This window comes from Oncorhynchus mykiss, chromosome 11 (assembly GCF_013265735.2).
Source record: "Oncorhynchus mykiss isolate Arlee chromosome 11, USDA_OmykA_1.1, whole genome shotgun sequence".
Lineage (NCBI taxonomy): Eukaryota > Metazoa > Chordata > Actinopteri > Salmoniformes > Salmonidae > Oncorhynchus > Oncorhynchus mykiss.
In genome coordinates, this window is record NC_048575.1 from 76,665,873 (window position 1) to 76,684,085 (window position 18,213).

Here is an 18,213-nt window from a genome sequence, read left to right on the forward strand (position 1 = left end):
CTCCAGATATAGACCGGTGACTTCAGATAGACAGACCGGTGACTTCAGATAGACAGACCGGTGACTTCAGATAAGCCATGCTAGAACATCATGTGGTTGACCGAACGACTGGTGACTACAGACTGACTGGTGACTCAAGATAGACCATGCTAGAACATCATATGGTCGGTAGGTAACTCCAGATAGGCCATGCTAGAACATCATATGGTAGGTTGGTAACTCCAGATAGGCCATGCTAGAACATCATATGGTAGGTTGGTAACTCCAGATAGGCCATGCTAGAACATCGTAGGTAACTCCAGATAGGCCATGCTAGAACATCATATGGTCGGTAGGTAACTCCAGATAGGCCATGCTAGAACATCATATGGTCGACCGTACAGGAACTCTTCTTCAGTATCATGTTAGTTCAATATCATAAAGAGTAATATTAACAGTAATATTAATAAGGCCAAATGAGCTTTAGGCATGAGACAGACAGGAACAGACAGAGACAGAAACAAACAGATATAAACAGGCAGCGATAGAGATAGAAACAGATAGAGACAAACAGAGATAGAGACAGAAACAGACAGAGATAGAGACAGAAACAGACAGAGATAGAGACAGACAGAGATAGAGACAGAAACAGACAGAGATAGAGACAGAAACAGACAGAGATAGAGACAGACAGAGATAGAGACAGAGACAGACAGAGAAAGAGACAGAGGCCAAAATGAGCGTTAGGCATGAAACAGACAGACAGAGACAGAGATATAGACAGAGACAGAAACAAACAGATATAAACAGGCAGAGATAGAGATAGAAACATATAGAGATAGAAACAGACAGAGATAGAGACAGAAACAGACAGAGATCGAGACAGAAACAGACAGCGATAGAGACAGAAACAGAGAGAGATAGGGACAGACAGAGATAGAAACAGACAGAGATAGAGACAGAGGCCAAAATGAGCGTTAGGCATGAAACAGACAGACAGAGACAGAGATAGAGACAGAGACAGAAACAAACAGATATAAACAGGCAGAGATAGAGATAGAAACAGATAGAGATAGAAACAGACAGAGATAGAGACAGAAACAGACAGAGATAGAGACAGAAACAGACAGAGATAGAGACAGAAACAGACAGAGATAGAGACAGAAACAGACAGAGATAGAAACAGACAGAGATAGAGACAGAGAGAGATAGAGACAGACAGAGATAGAGACTGAGATAGAGAGAGATTAGAGAGAGATAGAGGCAGAGATAGAGACAGAGATAGAAACAGACAGAGATAGAGACAGATACAGAGAGACAGAGACAGATACAGAGATATAAACATAAACAGAGAGAGATAAACAGCCTGAGATAGAGACAGAAGCAGACAGAGATAGAAACAGACAGATAGAGACCGAGATAGAAACAGACAGAGATAGAGACAGATACAGAGATAGAGACAGATACATAGAGACAGAAATAGAAACAGACAGAGATAGAGACAGACAGAGATAGACAGAGGCCAAAATGAGCGTTAGGCATGAAACAGACAGACAGAGACAGAGATAGAGACAGAGACAGAGACAGAAACAAACAGAAATAAACAGGCAGAGATAGAAACAGACAGATAGAGACAGACAGAGATAGAGACAGATACAGAGACAGATAGAGATAGAAACAGACAGAGATAGAGATAGATACAGAGATAGAGACAGATACAGAGATAGAGACAGATACAGAGATAGAGACAGATACATAGAAACAGAAAAAGACAGAGACAGAGACAGATACAGAGAGACAGAAACAGACAGATAACCCTGAAGGAGCTGCAAAGCTCCACAGCGGAGATTGGAGTATCTGTCCATAGGACCACTTTAAGCCGTACACTCCACATAGCTGGGCTTAATGGAAGAGCTACCAGAAAAAAAGTCCTTGCTCAAAGACAAAAAATAAGCAAACACGTTTGGTGTTCACCAAAAGGCATGTGGGAGACTCCCCAAACATATGGAAGAAGGTACTCCGGTCAGAAGAGACTAAAATTGAGCTTTTTGGCCATCAAGGAAAACGCTATGTCTGGCGCAAACCCAACACCTCTCAGCACCCCGAGAACACCACAATGAAGCATGGTGGTGGCAGCATCATGCTGAGGAGATGTTTTTCATCGACAGGAACTGGGAAACTGGTAAAACATTTAAGGAATGATGGATGGTGCTAAATATAGGGAAATTCTTGAGGGAAACCTGTTTCAGTCTTCCAGACATTTGAGACTGGGACGGAGGATCACCTTCCAGCAGGACAATGACCCTAAGCATACTACTAAAGCAACACTTGAGTGGTTTAAGAGTAACATTTAAATGTCTTGGAATGGCCTAAGTCAAAGCCCAGACCTCAATTCAATTGAGAATCTGTGGTATGACTTAAAGATTGCTGTACACCAGCGGAACCCATCCAACTTTCAAGGAGCTGGAGCAGTTTTGCTTTGAAGAATGGGCAAAAATCCCAGTGGCTAGATGTGCCAAGCTTATAGAGGCATACCCCAAGAGACTTGCAGCTGTAATTGCTGCAAAAGGTGGCTCTACAAAGTATTGACTTTGGAGAGGTGAATAGTTATGCACGCTCAGGTTTTCAGTTTTTTTGTCTTATTTCTTTGTTTCACCCCCCAAAATATTTTGCATCTTCAAAGTGGTAGGTATGTTGTGTAAATCAAATGATTACAACCCCCCCCAAAAAAATCAATTTTAATTTCAGGTTGTAAGGCAACAAAATAGTAAAAATGCCAAGGGGGGTGAATACTTTCGCAAACCACTGTATCTCTCTATTCTGCGTGGGAATACTATGGAGATTTCCAAAATTAAAATCACTTGGAGCTGATTTGCTGTTGTTTTGTACAGTCTTATATGCCCCCCCCCCCCCCCCCAAAAAAAATAAATAAATATATATATATACACTACCAGTCAAAAGAATGTAGAATAATAGTGACGACATCAAAACTATGAAATAACACATATAGTAGTAACCAAACAAGATATATCAAAATATATTTGAGATTCTTCAAAGTAGCCACCCTTTGCGTTGATGACAGCTCTGCACACTCTTAGCATTCTCTCAACCAGCTTCATGAGGTAGTCACCTGGAATGCATTTCAATTAACAGGTGACTTTGTGGAATTGATTTAGTTTATTTTGTTTGAGCCAATCAGTTGTGTTGTGACAAGGTAGGGGTGGTATACAGAAGATACCCCTATTTGGTAAAATACCAAGTTCATATTATGGCAAGAACATCTCAAATAAACAAAGAGAAATGACAGTGATGACAATGACAGGAGGAGGTGTGATGGTGTGGGGGTGCTTTGCTGGTGACACTGTCAGTGATTTATTTAGAATTCAAGGCATACTGGGACACCTTCAGGCTGTGTGAGGGCTATTTGACCAAGAAGGAGCGTGATGGAGTGCTGCATCAGATGACCTGGCCTCCACAATCACCCGACCTCAACCAAACTGAGATGGTGTTAGAGACGATTTGGACATATTTGTATAAAAGACAGAACATACAGAGCTCCATGTATATTTGTGTAAATATATTAAATATGAATGTCTATGATGAAATATTAGGTACGTACCTTTATGATGATGATTTACCTGATTGAGATATATTCATTTGTTGTTAGTGTAATTCAGTTTTTGGCCCCCCCTCTTGCCCATTCATTGTACTGTGGTAAGTGTGTTAGGATAAAAGCAGGAAGTTGGGCCTTCGGGATGTGAGAGTCCCTGCTAGATGCGGGAGCGGTATAGTTTTTTGACCATACAGACTTACAAACAGGTCATATTATGTATTTTCCATGTCAAGTAATCTCTGATTTAAGTTGATTGGAGAATATATTTTTTTTGTGTTAGATATAAGAAGAATACCATTTTTTGTTGCACCATATCCCTGGATGTCATTGAATGTTTGGCCGTTTAGAAACCTTGAGTGTGAACTATGCGTACGAAACAACCCCGCTTCAGGCTAGGGCAGTGGCTAAGGTAACGAGGAAAGGAAGCCACTACAGGTGGTTTGGAATGAGTCGGACCGCAGAGTGAAGGAAAACCAGCCAACAAGTGCTTAGCATATGTGGGAACTCCTTAAAGACTGTTGGACAAGCATTCCAGGTGAAGCTGGTTGAGAGAATGCCAAGAGTGTGCAAAGCCGTCATCAAGGCAAATGGTGGGTATTTGAAGAATCTCAAATATAAAATATATTTTGATTTGTTTAACACTTTTTTGTTTACTACATGAATCCATATGTGTTATTTCATAGTTTTGATGTCTTCACTATTATTCTACAATGTAGAAAATAGTAAAAAATTAAGAAAAACCCTTGAATGAGTAGGGGTGTCCAAACTTTTGATCGGTACTGTATATAAATATATAAATATTTTTTGTTGATGTGGAAACCTTGGGTGGCCAAGTAAAATGAACCACGAGCCACCAGTTGGGGAGCCCTGCTGTAGCCTATTTAACCCCTTGTAGTCTAGCCCCTTCATGCAGCAGATCACTGATCATTGGTGAATAAAAGAACACCAGAGAACTGTGAGATTATGTTGATTCAAAGTACCTTCAATTCATCCCATCTGATAACAAAATTACATCTAAAAATAAAAGCATTAATTATGTTTGTTTTTTTTTAAAACAACAAAATAATGGCCCATTTCCTGTACTATGATGAACATCCTTCAAGTATAAAGATTGAGCTCTAAATGCAATGCACTATATTATAATATGTTATGTACTATGAACACAATTACAATATGGTCTCGCATAAATACTGCAGATTAAATTCAAGACAAAATAAAAAAACAAATTGTGTGTCTATTAAATAAGACGGTTGAATGTACATTTCTCCATTACAAAATAAAATACAAAATAATATCAGTGAACTTTTTAGTTGGTATTGTAACACAGTCTAATCCTAACCCTAATTTCAGTTTGGTGCACAATCTAATTTTCAGCATAACACATTTTTCAGCATAACAAAAATGAAGACGCTTAACTTGGTTTTTCAGTCTGGGTAATCTCTTATGTATTGTAACACAGTCTGGGTAATCTCTTCTGTATTGTAACAGTCTAATCCTAACCCTAACTCAGTCTGGGTAATCTCTTCTGTATTGTAACACAGTCTAATCCTAACCCTAACTCAGTCTGGGTAATCTCTTCTGTATTGTAACACAGTCTAATCCTAACCCTAACTCAGTCTGGGTAATCTCTTCTGTATTGTAACACAGTCTAATCCTAACCCTAACTCAGTCTGGGTAATCTCTTCTGTATTGTAACACAGTCTAATCCTAACCCTAACTCAGTCTGGGTAATCTCTTCTGTATTGTAACACAGTCTAATCCTAACCCTAACTCAGTCTGGGTAATCTCTTCTGTATTGTAACACAGTCTAATCCTAACCCTAACTCAGTCTGGGTAATCTCTTCTGTATTGTAACACAGTCTAATCCTAACCCTAACTCAGTCTGGGTAATCTCTTCTGTATTGTAACACAGTCTAATCCTAACCCTAACTCAGTCTGGGTAATCTCTTCTGTATTGTAACACAGTCTAATCCTAACCCTAACTCAGTCTGGGTAATCTCTTCTGTATTGTAACACAGTCTAATCCTAACCCTAACTCAGTCTGGGTAATCTCTTCTGTATTGTAACACAGTCTAATCCTAACCCTAACTCAGTCTGGGTAATCTCTTCTGTATTGTAACACAGTCTAATCCTAACCCTAACTCAGTCTGGGTAATCTCTTCTGTATTGTAACACAGTCTAATCCTAACCCTAACTCAGTCTGGGTAATCTCTTCTGTATTGTAACACAGTCTAATCCTAACCCTAACTCAGTCTGGGTAATCTCTTCTGTATTGTAACACAGTCTAATCCTAACCCTAACTCAGTCTGGGTAATCTCTTCTGTATTGTAACACAGTCTAATCCTAACCCTAACTCAGTCTGGGTAATCTCTTCTGTATTGTAACACAGTCTAATCCTAACCCTAACTCAGTCTGGGTAATCTCTTCTGTATTGTAACACAGTCTAATCCTAACCCTAACTCAGTCTGGGTAATCTCTTCTGTATTGTAACACAGTCTAATCCTAACCCTAACTCAGTCTGGGTAATCTCTTCTGCTATCTATCCTCTGATTTAGATGGATGTGTTCTGTTCCAGCAGAAACCCTGGTGAACTATCGTACTACAGTATTCAGCTACAACCCGTTTTCCCAGGAGGCACAAAGACAGTCCATCACCCCGTTGCTCCATCAGACCAGACAAAACCCATCACTCCCTGTTGCTCCATCAGACAAGACAAAACCCATCACTCCCTGTTGCTCCATCAGACCAGACAAAACCCATCACTCCCTGTTGCTCCATCAGACCAGACAAAACCCATCACCCCCTGTTGCTCCATCAGACCAGACAAAACCCATCACCCCCTGTTGCTCCATCAGACCAGACAAAGCCCATCACCCCCTGTTGCGCCATCAGACCAGACAAAACCCATCACCCCCTGTTGCTCCATCAGACCAGACAAAACCCATCACCCCCTGTTGCTCCATCAGACCAGACAAAACCCATCACCCCCTGTTGCTCCATCAGACCAGACAAAACCCATCACTCCCGTTGCTCCATCAGACAAGACAAAACCCATCACTCCCTGTTGCTCCATCAGACAAGACAAAGGCATATATTATATTCAGAATATACATGACTCTGGATGGAATACATCACGTAGCACCGGTCAGAGTGCCTGTAAAATCCTTAATGTTGTTAAACTTTTCTGGCATATTGCGGTTTGATGATCCAGTTCTTCCCCTGCTCTTCCCAGGGTGGAAATAAACCGTGCACGTGAGAATGTGAATAGACCAATATCAGCCGTGCACGTGACTGGAGCCGAGCTTGTAGAACTTGTAGAACTGGTTTTCCTGGACAACACGTATGTTTTTGTAAGGGAACATGGATTCCTTTGAAGGTAGTAAATCATTGAGTGGGTGTAGTGCTTCTACATCTACATTGTTTGCTGTTCGGGGTTTTAGGCTGGGTTTCTATACACCACTTTGAGACATCAGCTGATGTAAGAAGGGCTTTAGAAATACATTAGATTGAATTTGATTGATAGTGTACCTCCTCTGGATGAGATGAGTTCAGACAATAACAAATGTCTGGGCATAGAGAAGAGAGAACGCAGCTTGGAATGCTGGATAAATCAGCCCAAATCTCAGCCATAAAAACATACTGGAGACAAAAGAAAGGAAAAACTAAAGTTGGAAAGTTGGGAACGATTTGTTTTCTTCATCTGTTCTGGTGGGCTACCAGAGTCTTTCATCATCTGCCTCGACTCTCGTTAATGTTAGCTGGAAGGTGTGGAATGTTATGAGGAAGAATATGTGATTGGTTGTTCAGAGTGGTAACACTTGTTAATCAGCAGGTTTCACACTCATTCTCTTCTTGTTTGTGTTGTGGGAGAACACAGAGGTAACCCTAACATATCAGATGAGTGCAGCCGGAGAGAGAGAGAGAGAGAGAGAGAGAGAGAGAGAGAGAGAGAGAGCGAGAGAGAGAGAGAGAGAGAGAGGGAGATAATGGAGAAGGAGATAATGCTTGGAGAAAGAGAGAGGGAAAAAAGACAGAGAAAGACAGAGGGAGAGAACGAGAGAGAAGGGCAGGAAACGACCCTCGGGATGGGAGGGGCTTGAACAAGCTGTCTGGTACAGCCCACCTCTACTCTCCACAGCAAAACAATCGGATTAGAGAGTATTCCAGAGCACATGATAGGTCCACTCATAAGGCTATATAAGCTTCATTCTCCAATGGTGATCTGGGGTTTGGGGAGAGGGGGAGGAATTGCCTCACACACAGAGGGTGCAGTGATGCTGGGGGTCAGGGGTCAGGATAGAGTCAGAAGGTGAGGTCGGTTCTAGATGTAAACGGGTTGCTCCTGGGCAGTTAGCAAGCGGTACATGGCAGCTGGCATCGTCTTCATGTGGATCTGTGGAACAGAGAGAGAAAGAGAGAGAAAGTCAGAGGTGAAGAGTCATGCTGATCGTAGTTATGAATCTTAACCCTAACCCTAGCCTCAATCCTAACCCTAAACCCTAGCCTCAACCTAACCCTAAACCCTAGCCTCAAACCTAACCCTAAACCCTAGCCTCAATCCTAACCCTAACCCTAACCCTAAACCCTAGCCTCAACCTAACCCTAAACCCTAGGCTCAACCCTAACCCCAAACCCTAGCCTCAATCCTAACCCTAAACCCTAGCCTCACCCTAACCCTAAACCCTAGCCTCAATCCTAACCCTAAACCCTAGCCTCAACCTAACCCTAACCCTAGCCTTAATCCTAACCCTAAACCCTAGCCTCAACCTAACCCTAACCCTAGCCTCAATCCTAACCCTAACCCTAAACCCTAGCCTCAAACCTAACCCTAAACCCTAGCCTCAACCTAACCCTAACCCTAGCCTCAAACCTAACCCTAAACCCTAGCCTTAGCCTAACCCTAACCCTAAACCCTAGCCTCAATCCTAACCCTAAACCCTAGCCTCAACCTAACCCTAACCCTAAACCCTAGCCTCAACCTAACCCTAACCCTAGCCTCAAACCTAACCCTAAACCCTAGCCTCAACCTAACCCTAACCCTAAACCCTAGCCTCAATCCTAACCCTAAACCCTAGCAATCCTAACCCTAAACCCTAACCTCAATTCTAACCCTAACCCTAAACCCTAGACTCAATCCTAACCCTAAACCCTAGCCTCAACCCTAACCCTAGCCTCAAACCCCTAACCTAACCCTAGCCTCAACCCTAACCCTAGCCTCAAACCCCTAACCTAACCCTAGCCTCAACCCTAACCCTAGCCTCAAACCCATAACCTAACCCTAGCCCCAACCCTAACCCTAGCCTCAAACCCCTAACCTAACCCTAGCCTCAACCCTAACCCTAGCCTCAAACCCCTAACCTAACCCTCAACCCTAACCCTAGACTCAAACCCCTAACCCTCAACCCTAACCCTCAACCCTAACCTCAACTCTAACCCTAGCCTCACTCCTAACCTCAACCCTAACCCTAGCCTCAACCCTAACCTTAACCCAAGCCTCAACCCAAGCCTCAACCCTAACCTCAACCCTAACCTCAATCCTAACCCTAGCCTCAACCGTAACCTCAACCCTCAACCCTAACCTCAATCCTAACCTCAACCCTAATCTCAAATCTAACCTCAACCCTAACCTCAACTCTAACCTCAACCCTAACCTCAAACCTAACCCTAACCTCAATCCTAACCTCAACCCTAATCTCAAATCTAACCTCAACCCTAACCTCAACTCTAACCTCAACCCTAACCTCAAACCTAACCCTAACCTCAACCCTAGCCTCAACCCCAACCCTAGCCCAACAATAGTTGAAGGTCTAGCAGCAAAACTGGAATGCTTTGATAAGCTGAGACAGTAATAACCCATTCATACAAGTCTGGTTTATCTCTGGTAACATATTCTAGGGTTAGAAGCACAGGAGGACCTTTGCCCTGTGACCTCACCTCTCCCACGGCGTTGGACAGGATGTGGACAATCTTCTCGTGGGGTGTGGCCACTACGCTCTGGCTGTTGATCTCGATGATGCGGTGGCCAACCCTGACTCCTCCCCTCTCAGCGATGCCCCCTCGCATAAGGCTGCAGATCTGTTAGTGTGGAGGAGAAGGTCCATAAAAGACTATTACATTCAGACGTTCAGCCGTTCAGACGTTCAGACGTTCAGCCGTTCTGCCGTTCAGACGTTCAGCCGTTCAGACGTTCAGCCGTTCAGCCGTTCAGACGTTCAGACGTTCAGACGTTCAGACATTCAGACATTCAGGCATTCAGACATTCAGACATTCAGCTTAAAGGTCCAATGCAGCCGTTTTTTAATCTCAATATCAAATCACTTCTGGGTAATAATTAAGTAAGGTCTTAAGGTCTTTTCAAACAGCTCTTACTCTAAAAGGGCATTATCATAATTTTCATTTCACATTATTATTCCAACCTCATAGTGTGTAAACATATATAAAACACAGGTAAATCATGTTTTCGACTGCACTGGGCCTTTAAGATAATATGAAAGGCTGGAGCGGAGCTTAAATTGAACTAAAATTCAGCTATTCAGTTTCAGCAAAAGCATGAGTCCATCACTTAAAGGGTTGCCACTACAGTACACAATACACAGTACACAGTACAAAGTATACAGTACACAGTATACAGTACACAGTATACAGTACACAATATACAGTACACAGTACACAGTACACAGTATACAGTACACAGTATACAGTACAGCATACAGTACAGTATACAGTACACAGTATACAGTACACAGTACACAGTACACAGTACACAGTATACAGTACAGTACAGTACACAGTACCAAGTATACAGTACAGTACAGTAGAGTACACAGTACACAGTACACAGTACACAGTATACAGTACACAGTACAGTACAGTACAGTACAGTACACAGTATACAGTATACAGTATACAGTACACAGTACAGTACACAGTATACAGTATACAGTACACAGTATACAGTACAGTACAGTACACAGTACACAGTATACACAAACAAACAAAATGTTATGATCTCAAAGCAAACAAAGTCAAGTGCCCAGTAAGTTTGGGGCTCATGACATCACTAGACAACACATGGTCTCCATGGCGATACCCACAATGCCATTCTGTACGCTGAAGCCTAGCTGGTATCTGAGGTCAGGTCGTCTGATGAGCACCGTGGTTACGGGAGGACACCTTACGATGTTCAGCTTGATACGAGACTGGTTCTTCAGACCCTGCACAGGAGAGGAGAAACAGGAGTCAGACCCTAACAGAGGTGAGAGATGTTCAGTTTGAAGGCACTGTAGATGTTGGCTGTGTGTACTGTCCTTGGCATTCACGTTCTTACGTAAAAGAGAATACGGCATTACAAGAGAATGAGAGTGTACAGAGATAGCGAGGAAATAGAGAGAATGAGAGTGTACAGAGAGAGCGAGGAAAGGAAGAGAATGAGAGTGTACAGAGATAGCGAGGAAATAGAGAGAATGAGAGTGTACAGAGATAGCGAGGAAATAGAGAGAATGAGAGTGTACAGAGAGAGCGAGGAAAGGAAGAGAATGAGAGTGTACAGAGATAGCGAGGAAATAGAGAGAATGAGAGTGTACAGAGAGAGCGAGGAAAGGAAGAGAATGAGAGTGTACAGAGAGAGCGAGGAAAGAGAGAGAATGAGAGTGTACAGAGAGAGCGAGGAAAGAGAGAGAATGAGAGTGTACAGAGAGAGAGAGGAAAGAGAGAGAATGAGAGTGTACAGAGAGAGCGAGGAAAGAGAGAGAATGAGAGTGTACAGAGAGAGAGAGAGGAAAGAGAGAGAATGAGAGTGTACAGAGAGAGAGAGGAAAGAGAGAGAATGAGAGTGTACAGAGAGAGCGAGGAAAGAGAGAGAATGAGAGTGTACAGAGAGAGAGAGGAAAGAGAGAGAATGAGAGTGTACAGAGAGAGCGAGGAAAGAGAGAGAATGAGAGTATATAGAGATAGCGAGGAAAGAGAGAGAATGAGAGTGTACAGAGATAGCGAGGAAAGAGAGAGAATGAGAGTGTACAGAGAGAGCGAGGAAAGAGAGAGCTGATCAATAAAGGATGCATGGCTGCGGGAACATGTTTTGGGGTGGGGGTGTTTAATATTTTTTTAATTGTGATTTATAAGACGGTACCCTCAGAAAAAATAGATCAACAGAGCGGTGTGTCCTTTACTACCCTCTAGGTAGACAGCGGTAGTCTCACCAGAGAAAGAGAGTGTTGGAGAAGGAGAAAGAGAGAGGGGAAGGAGAGAGAGATAAAGGGGAAGGAGAGCGAGATAGAGGGGAAGGAGAGAAAGATAAAGGGGGAGGAGAGAGAGATAAAGGGGGAAGAGAGTGAGATAGAGGGGGAGGAGAGAGAAATAAAGGGGGAGGAGAGCGAGATAGAGGGGGAGGAGAGAAAGAGAGAGGGGGAGGAGAGAGAGATAAAGGGGGAAGAGAGCGAGATAGAGGGGGAGGAGAGAGAAATAAAGGGGGAGGAGAGCGAGATAGAGGGGGAGGAGAGAGAGATAAAGGGGGAGGAGAGCGAGATAGAGGGGGAGGAGAGCGAGGTAAAGGGGAAGGAGAGTGTGATAGAAGGGGAGGAGAGAGAGAAAGGGGGAGGAGAGAGAGATAAAGGGGGAGGAGAAAGAGAGAGGGGAAGGAGTGAGATAGAGGGGGAGGAGAGAGATAAAGGGGAAGGAGAGAGAGATAGAGGGGGAGGAGAGAGAGATACAGGGGGAGGAGAGAGAGATAGAGGGGGAGGAGAGAGAGGTGGGGAGGAGAGAGATAGAGGGGGAGGAGAGTGAGATAGTGGGGGAGGAGAGAGATAGAGGGGAAGGAGAGTGAGATAGAGGGGGAGAAGAGTGAGATAGAGGGGGAGGAGAGAGAGATAGAGGGGGAGGAGAGTAAGATAGAGGGGGAGGAGAGAGAGAGAGGGGGAGGAGAGAGAGATAGAGGGGGAGGAGAGAGAGAGGGGGAGGAGAGAGATAGAGGGGGAGGAGAGAGATAGAGGGGGAGGAGAGAGAGAGAGGGGGAGGAGAAAGAGAGAGGGGAATGAGAGCGAGAGGGGAAGGAGAGAGAGACGAAGGAGAGAGAGAGAGACGAAGGAGAGAGAGATAGAGGGGAAGGAGAGAGAGAGGGGTAGTCCTACCAGACTGGCCCTGTTGATGGAGGAGAGAGAGATATAGAGAGGAAGGGATGGAGGAGAGAGAGGGGTAGTCCTACCAGACTGGTCCTGTTGATGGAGGAGAGAGAGAGAGGGATGGGGGAGAGGGAGGGATGAAGGAGAGAGAGAGAGGGATGGAGGAGAGAGAGAGATAGAGGGGAGAGGGAGGAATAGATAGATACCTTAATGATAGTCTGGCAGGTAGACAGGGGTAGTCCTACCAGACTGGCCCTGTTGATGGAGGGAGAGAGATATAGAGAGGAGAGGGATGGAGGAGAGAGAGAGATAGAGGGGAGAGGGAGATAGATACCTTAATGATAGTCTGGCAGGTAGACAGGGGTAGTCCTACCAGACTGGTCCCGTTGATAGACATGATCTGGTCTCCGATGTTCAGACGACCAGACTTCTCAGATGGACCGGCATGCATCATGTTGGCGATGATGACTGTGGGCAGGATGGAGCCCCACCCACTCTCCACAATCACCACGCCCAGAATGTCACCCTTCTGCTTCTCAATGTAAACCTGGGGAGGCACAACCAATAAATGTGTGTGTGTGTGTGTGTGTGTGTGTGTGTGTGTGTGTGTGTGTGTGTGTGTGTGTGTGTGTGTGTGTGTGTGTGTGTGTGCTCAGTGACTGACAGACTCACATCTTTGCAGTTCTCAGACTTGGAGAAGTGTATGAGGTCATCATTGTACATGTCCTGAGTGTTGAGCAGATCACTGTATTCTCTCTGACTCAGATCCTCTGGGTTGATGCCATTGGCCCTCAAGAACTCCTGGTACGCCACACTGAAGGCCTGTCCTATAGACTGGGCTATCAGCTGGGCCTGGAGAGGGAAAGCAAGAGGTGGGGGGAGAGGGATAGGGAAAGTGAGAGAAAGATAGAGGGAGGGAGAATAGAGGAAGAGATGGAGGGAAGGAATCAATGTAGAGAGGTAGAGAGAGAGGAAGAGAAAGATGGAGGGAGGGAGGAGAGAGGAAGAGATGGAGGGAGGGAGAATAGAGGAAGAGATGGAGGGAAGGAATCAATGTAGAGAGGTAGAGAGAGAGGAAGAGAAAGATGGAGGGAGGGAGGAGAGAGGAAGAGATGGAGGGAGGGAGAATAGAGGAAGAGATGGAGGGAAGGAATCAATGTAGAGAGGTAGAGAGAGAGGAAGAGAAAGATGGAGGGAGGGAGGAGAGAGGAAGAGATGGAGGGAGGGAGAATAGAGGACGAGATGGAGGGACGGAATCAATGTAGAGAGGTAGAGAGAGAGAAAGAGAAAGATGGAGGGAGGGAGAATAGAGGAAGAGATGGAGGGAGGGAGGGAAGGAGGAGAGAGGAAGAGATGGAGGGAGGGAGGGAGGGAGGGAGGGAAGGGAAAAGGGATCATTTAAAAAGGGATCATTTAAAGCTGCAATATGTACCTTCTTGGCAACATGAACAAATTCACATAGAAATATGTAGATAGATCTGTCATCCTCATTGAACACAGGTCTGAGAAGCGGTACTATTACACCAGCTTCAAACAGACGAAAATACCATATTTCTGATTATTGACAACATAAGTGGATAAAAAACAACAGATCTTTTGATACATATATCTGCTCTGGGGAGCTACAGTTCATTGAGGGAACCATGAATGCCAACATGTACTGTGTCATACTGAAGCAGAGCATGATCCCCTCCCTTCGGAGACTGGGCTGCAGGGCAGTATTCCAACATGATAACGACCCCAAACACACCTCCAAGATGACCACTGCCTTGCTAAAGAAGCTGAGGGTAAAGGTGATGGACTGGCCAAGCATGTCTCCAGACCTAAACCCTATTGAGCATCTGTGGGGCATCCTCAAACGGAAGGTGGAGGATTACAAGGTCTCTAACATCCACCAGCTCTGTGATGTGGTCATGGAGGAGTGGAAGAGGACTCCAGTGGCAACCTGTGAAGCTCTGGTGAACTCCATGCCCAAGAGGGTTAAGGCAGTGCTGGAAAATGATATTGACACTTTGGGCCCAATTTGGACATTTTCACTTAGTGGTGTACTCACTTTTGTTGCCAGCGGTTTAGACATTAATGGCTGTGTGTTGAGTTATTTTGAGGGGACAGCAAATTTACACTGTTATACAAGCTGTACACTCACTACTTTACATTTTAGCCAAGTGTAATTTCTTCAGTGTTGTCACATGAAAAGATATACTCAAATATTTACAAAAATGTGAGGGGTGTACTCACTTTTGTGATATACTGTATATCAATGAATTGGCGCGGGCACTAGAAACGTCTGCAGCACCCGGCCTCACCCTACTAGAATCTGAAGTCAAATGTCTACTGTTTGCTGATGATCTGGTGCTTCTGTCACCAACCAAGGAGGGCCTACAGCTGCACCTAGATCTTCTGCACAGATTCTGCCAGACCTGGGCCCTGACAGTAAATCTCAGTAAGACCAAAATAATGGTGTTCCAAAAAAGGTCTAGTAGACAAGACAACAAATATAATTTCTACCTAGACACCGTTGCCCTAGAGCACACAAATAATTATACCTACCTCGGCCTAAACATCAACACCACAGGTAACTTCCACAAAGCTGTGAACGAGCTGAGAGACAAGGCAAGAAGGGCCTTCTATGCCATCAAAAGGAACATAAAACTCAACATACCAATTAGGATCTGGGTAGAAATACTTGAATCAGTTATAGAACCCATTGCCCTTTATGGTTGTGAGGTCTGGGGTCTGCTCACCAACCAAGAATTCACAAAATGGGACACACACACAATTGAGACTCTGCAAAAATATACTTTGTGTACAACGCAAACCCCCAAACAACGCCAGCAGAGCAGAAGTAGGACTACACCCACTAGTTATCAACAACCAACTAAAACAAAGTGATGCCCACACATTCCACCACAAAGCCCTCATCTACAGACAGATGAACCTAGAGAAGAGTCCCCTCAGCCAGCTGGTTCTGGGACTCTTCACAAACACAAAGAGACCCCACAAAGCCCTCATCTACAGACAGATGAACCTAGAGAAGAGTCCCCTCAGCCAGCTGGTTCTGGGACTCTTCACAAACACAAAGAGACCCCACAGAGCCCTCATCTACAGACAGATGAACCTAGAGAAGAGTCCCCTCAGCCAGCTGGTTCTGGGACTCTTCACAAACACAAAGAGACCCCACAGAGCCCTCATCTACAGACAGATGAACCTAGAGAAGAGTCCCCTCAGCCAGCTGGTTCTGGGACTCTTCACAAACACAAAGAGACCCCACAGAGCCCTCATCTACAGACAGATGAACCTAGAGAAGAGTCCCCTCAGCCAGCTGGTTCTGGGACTCTTCACAAACACAAAGAGACCCCACAGAGCCCTCATCTACAGACAGATGAACCTAGAGAAGAGTCCCCTCAGCCAGCTGGTTCTGGGACTCTTCACAAACACAAAGAGACCCCACAGAGCCCTCATCTACAGACAGATGAACCTAGAGAAGAGTCCCCTCAGCCAGCTGGTTCTGGGACTCTTCACAAACACAAAGAGACCCCACAGAGCCCTCATCTACAGACAGATGAACCTAGAGAAGAGTCCCCTCAGCCAGCTGGTTCTGGGACTCTTCACAAACACAAAGAGACCCCACAGAGCCCTCATCTACAGACAGATGAACCTAGAGAAGAGTCCCCTCAGCCAGCTGGTTCTGGGACTCTTCACAAACACAAAGAGACCCCACAGAGCCCTCATCTACAGACAGATGAACCTAGAGAAGAGTCCCCTCAGCCAGTTGGTTCTGGGACTCTTCACAAACACAAAGAGACCCCACAGAGCCCTCATCTACAGACAGATGAACCTAGAGAAGAGTCCCCTCAGCCAGCTGGTTCTGGGACTCTTCACAAACACAAAGAGACCCCACAGAGCCCTCATCTACAGACAGATGAACCTAGAGAAGAGTCCCCTCAGCCAGCTGGTTCTGGGACTCTTCACAAACACAAAGAGACCCCACAGAGCCCTCATCTACAGACAGATGAACCTAGAGAAGAGTCCCCTCAGCCAGCTGGTTCTGGGACTCTTCACAAACACAAAGAGACCCCACAGAGCCCTCATCTACAGACAGATGAACCTAGAGAAGAGTCCCCTCAGCCAGCTGGTTCTGGGACTCTTCACAAACACAAAGAGACCCCACAGAGCCCCAGGACAGACACACATTTAGACTCAACCAAATTATGAGAAAGCAAAAAGATAACTATTTGACACTCTGTATATGTAACAGTAAAACTTTAGACCATCCCCTCGCCCATACCCGGGCGCGAACCAGGGACCCTCTGCACACATCAACAACAGTTTACCCACGAAGCATCGTTACCCATCGCTCCACAAAAGCCGCGGCCCTTTCAGAGCAGGGGGAACTACTACTTCAAGGTCTCAGAGCAAGTGACGTCACCAAATGAAACGCTATTTAGCGCGCACCGCTAACTAGCTAGCCATTTCACATTTCACATATAGAATCAACCAAAAAAACGAAGCAAATTGGAACGCTATCTGGCCCTAAACAGAGAATATTCTGTGGCAGAATACCTGAACACCGTGATTGACACAAAATTAAGAAAATCCTTGACTATGTACAGACTCAGTGAGCATAGACTTGCTATTGAGAGACCTGACTCTCAAGAGAAGACAGGCTATGTGCTCACTGCCCACAAAATGAGGTGGAAACTGAGCTACACTTCCTAACCTCCTGCCAAATGTATGACCACATTAGAGAGACATGTTTCCCTCAGATCACACAGACCCACAAAGAATTAGAAAACAAATCAAACACTGATAATCTCCCATATCTGTCAGGTGAAATATCACAGTGTGTCATCACAGCAGGAAGATGTGTGTCCCGTTGCCATGACAAAAGGGCAACCAGTGGAACACAAACAACATTGGAAATACAACCTGTATATTTTTCTTCCCTACTATCTGCACATGGCTAAAACACTGTACATAGCTGATAATATAAGACTTGAAATGTCTTTATCTTTTTAAAAACTTTTTGAGTGCAAAGAGAGAGAGGGAGAGGGAGGGAGAAGGAGAGAAAGAGAGAGAGAGAATCATTTGTACATCGTTACAACAATATATATACATACTATGACATTTGTGATGTTTACTGTTAATTTTGATTGTTTATTGCACTTTTGTATATTATCTACTTCACCTGCTTTGGCGACGTTAACATATGTTTCCCATGACAATAAAGCCCTCTGAATTGATTTAAATTGAATTGAGAGAGAGAAAGGGAGAGAAAGAGAGAGAGTGAGAGGGAGAGGTTGAGAGGGAGAGAGAGTGAGAGAGAGGGGGGGGAAGTTGAGAGGGAGAGAGAAAGAGAGAGATGATTAGACAGATGTTAGAGAGTAAGGGTAAAGAGAGATCCTCACATCCTCCGACTCGAAAACATGACAAATCATCTTGTACTGGCTTTGTTTCTCCTCCTGGTCAGGTTCAGACACCTCCACACTGTCCGTTGAGTCTGGG

The 18,213-nt window shown here is 44.7% G+C and overlaps 1 protein-coding gene across 3 annotated transcripts in view; it reads right to left on the minus strand.

The window, feature by feature from the left end:
• Window positions 1-5,048: 5,048 nt before the first annotated feature.
• The window catches only part of LOC110535119 (amyloid-beta A4 precursor protein-binding family A member 1), a 132,005-nt gene continuing 118,840 nt past the window's right edge, over window positions 5,049-18,213 (minus strand). For all 3 annotated transcript variants that reach the window (XM_036936392.1, XM_036936393.1, XM_036936391.1), the window contains exons 8-13: window positions 18,117-18,213; window positions 13,381-13,560; window positions 13,043-13,255; window positions 10,687-10,806; window positions 9,527-9,667; window positions 5,049-7,985 (exon numbers count right to left, since the gene is read on the minus strand). The exon at window positions 18,117-18,213 is cut by the window's right edge and continues 92 nt beyond it. In XM_036936392.1, coding sequence (XP_036792287.1) covers window positions 7,914-7,985; window positions 9,527-9,667; window positions 10,687-10,806; window positions 13,043-13,255; window positions 13,381-13,560; window positions 18,117-18,213 — 823 coding nt within the window. In that variant the 3' untranslated portion in view covers window positions 5,049-7,913. The remainder of the gene's footprint in view (window positions 7,986-9,526; window positions 9,668-10,686; window positions 10,807-13,042; window positions 13,256-13,380; window positions 13,561-18,116) is intronic.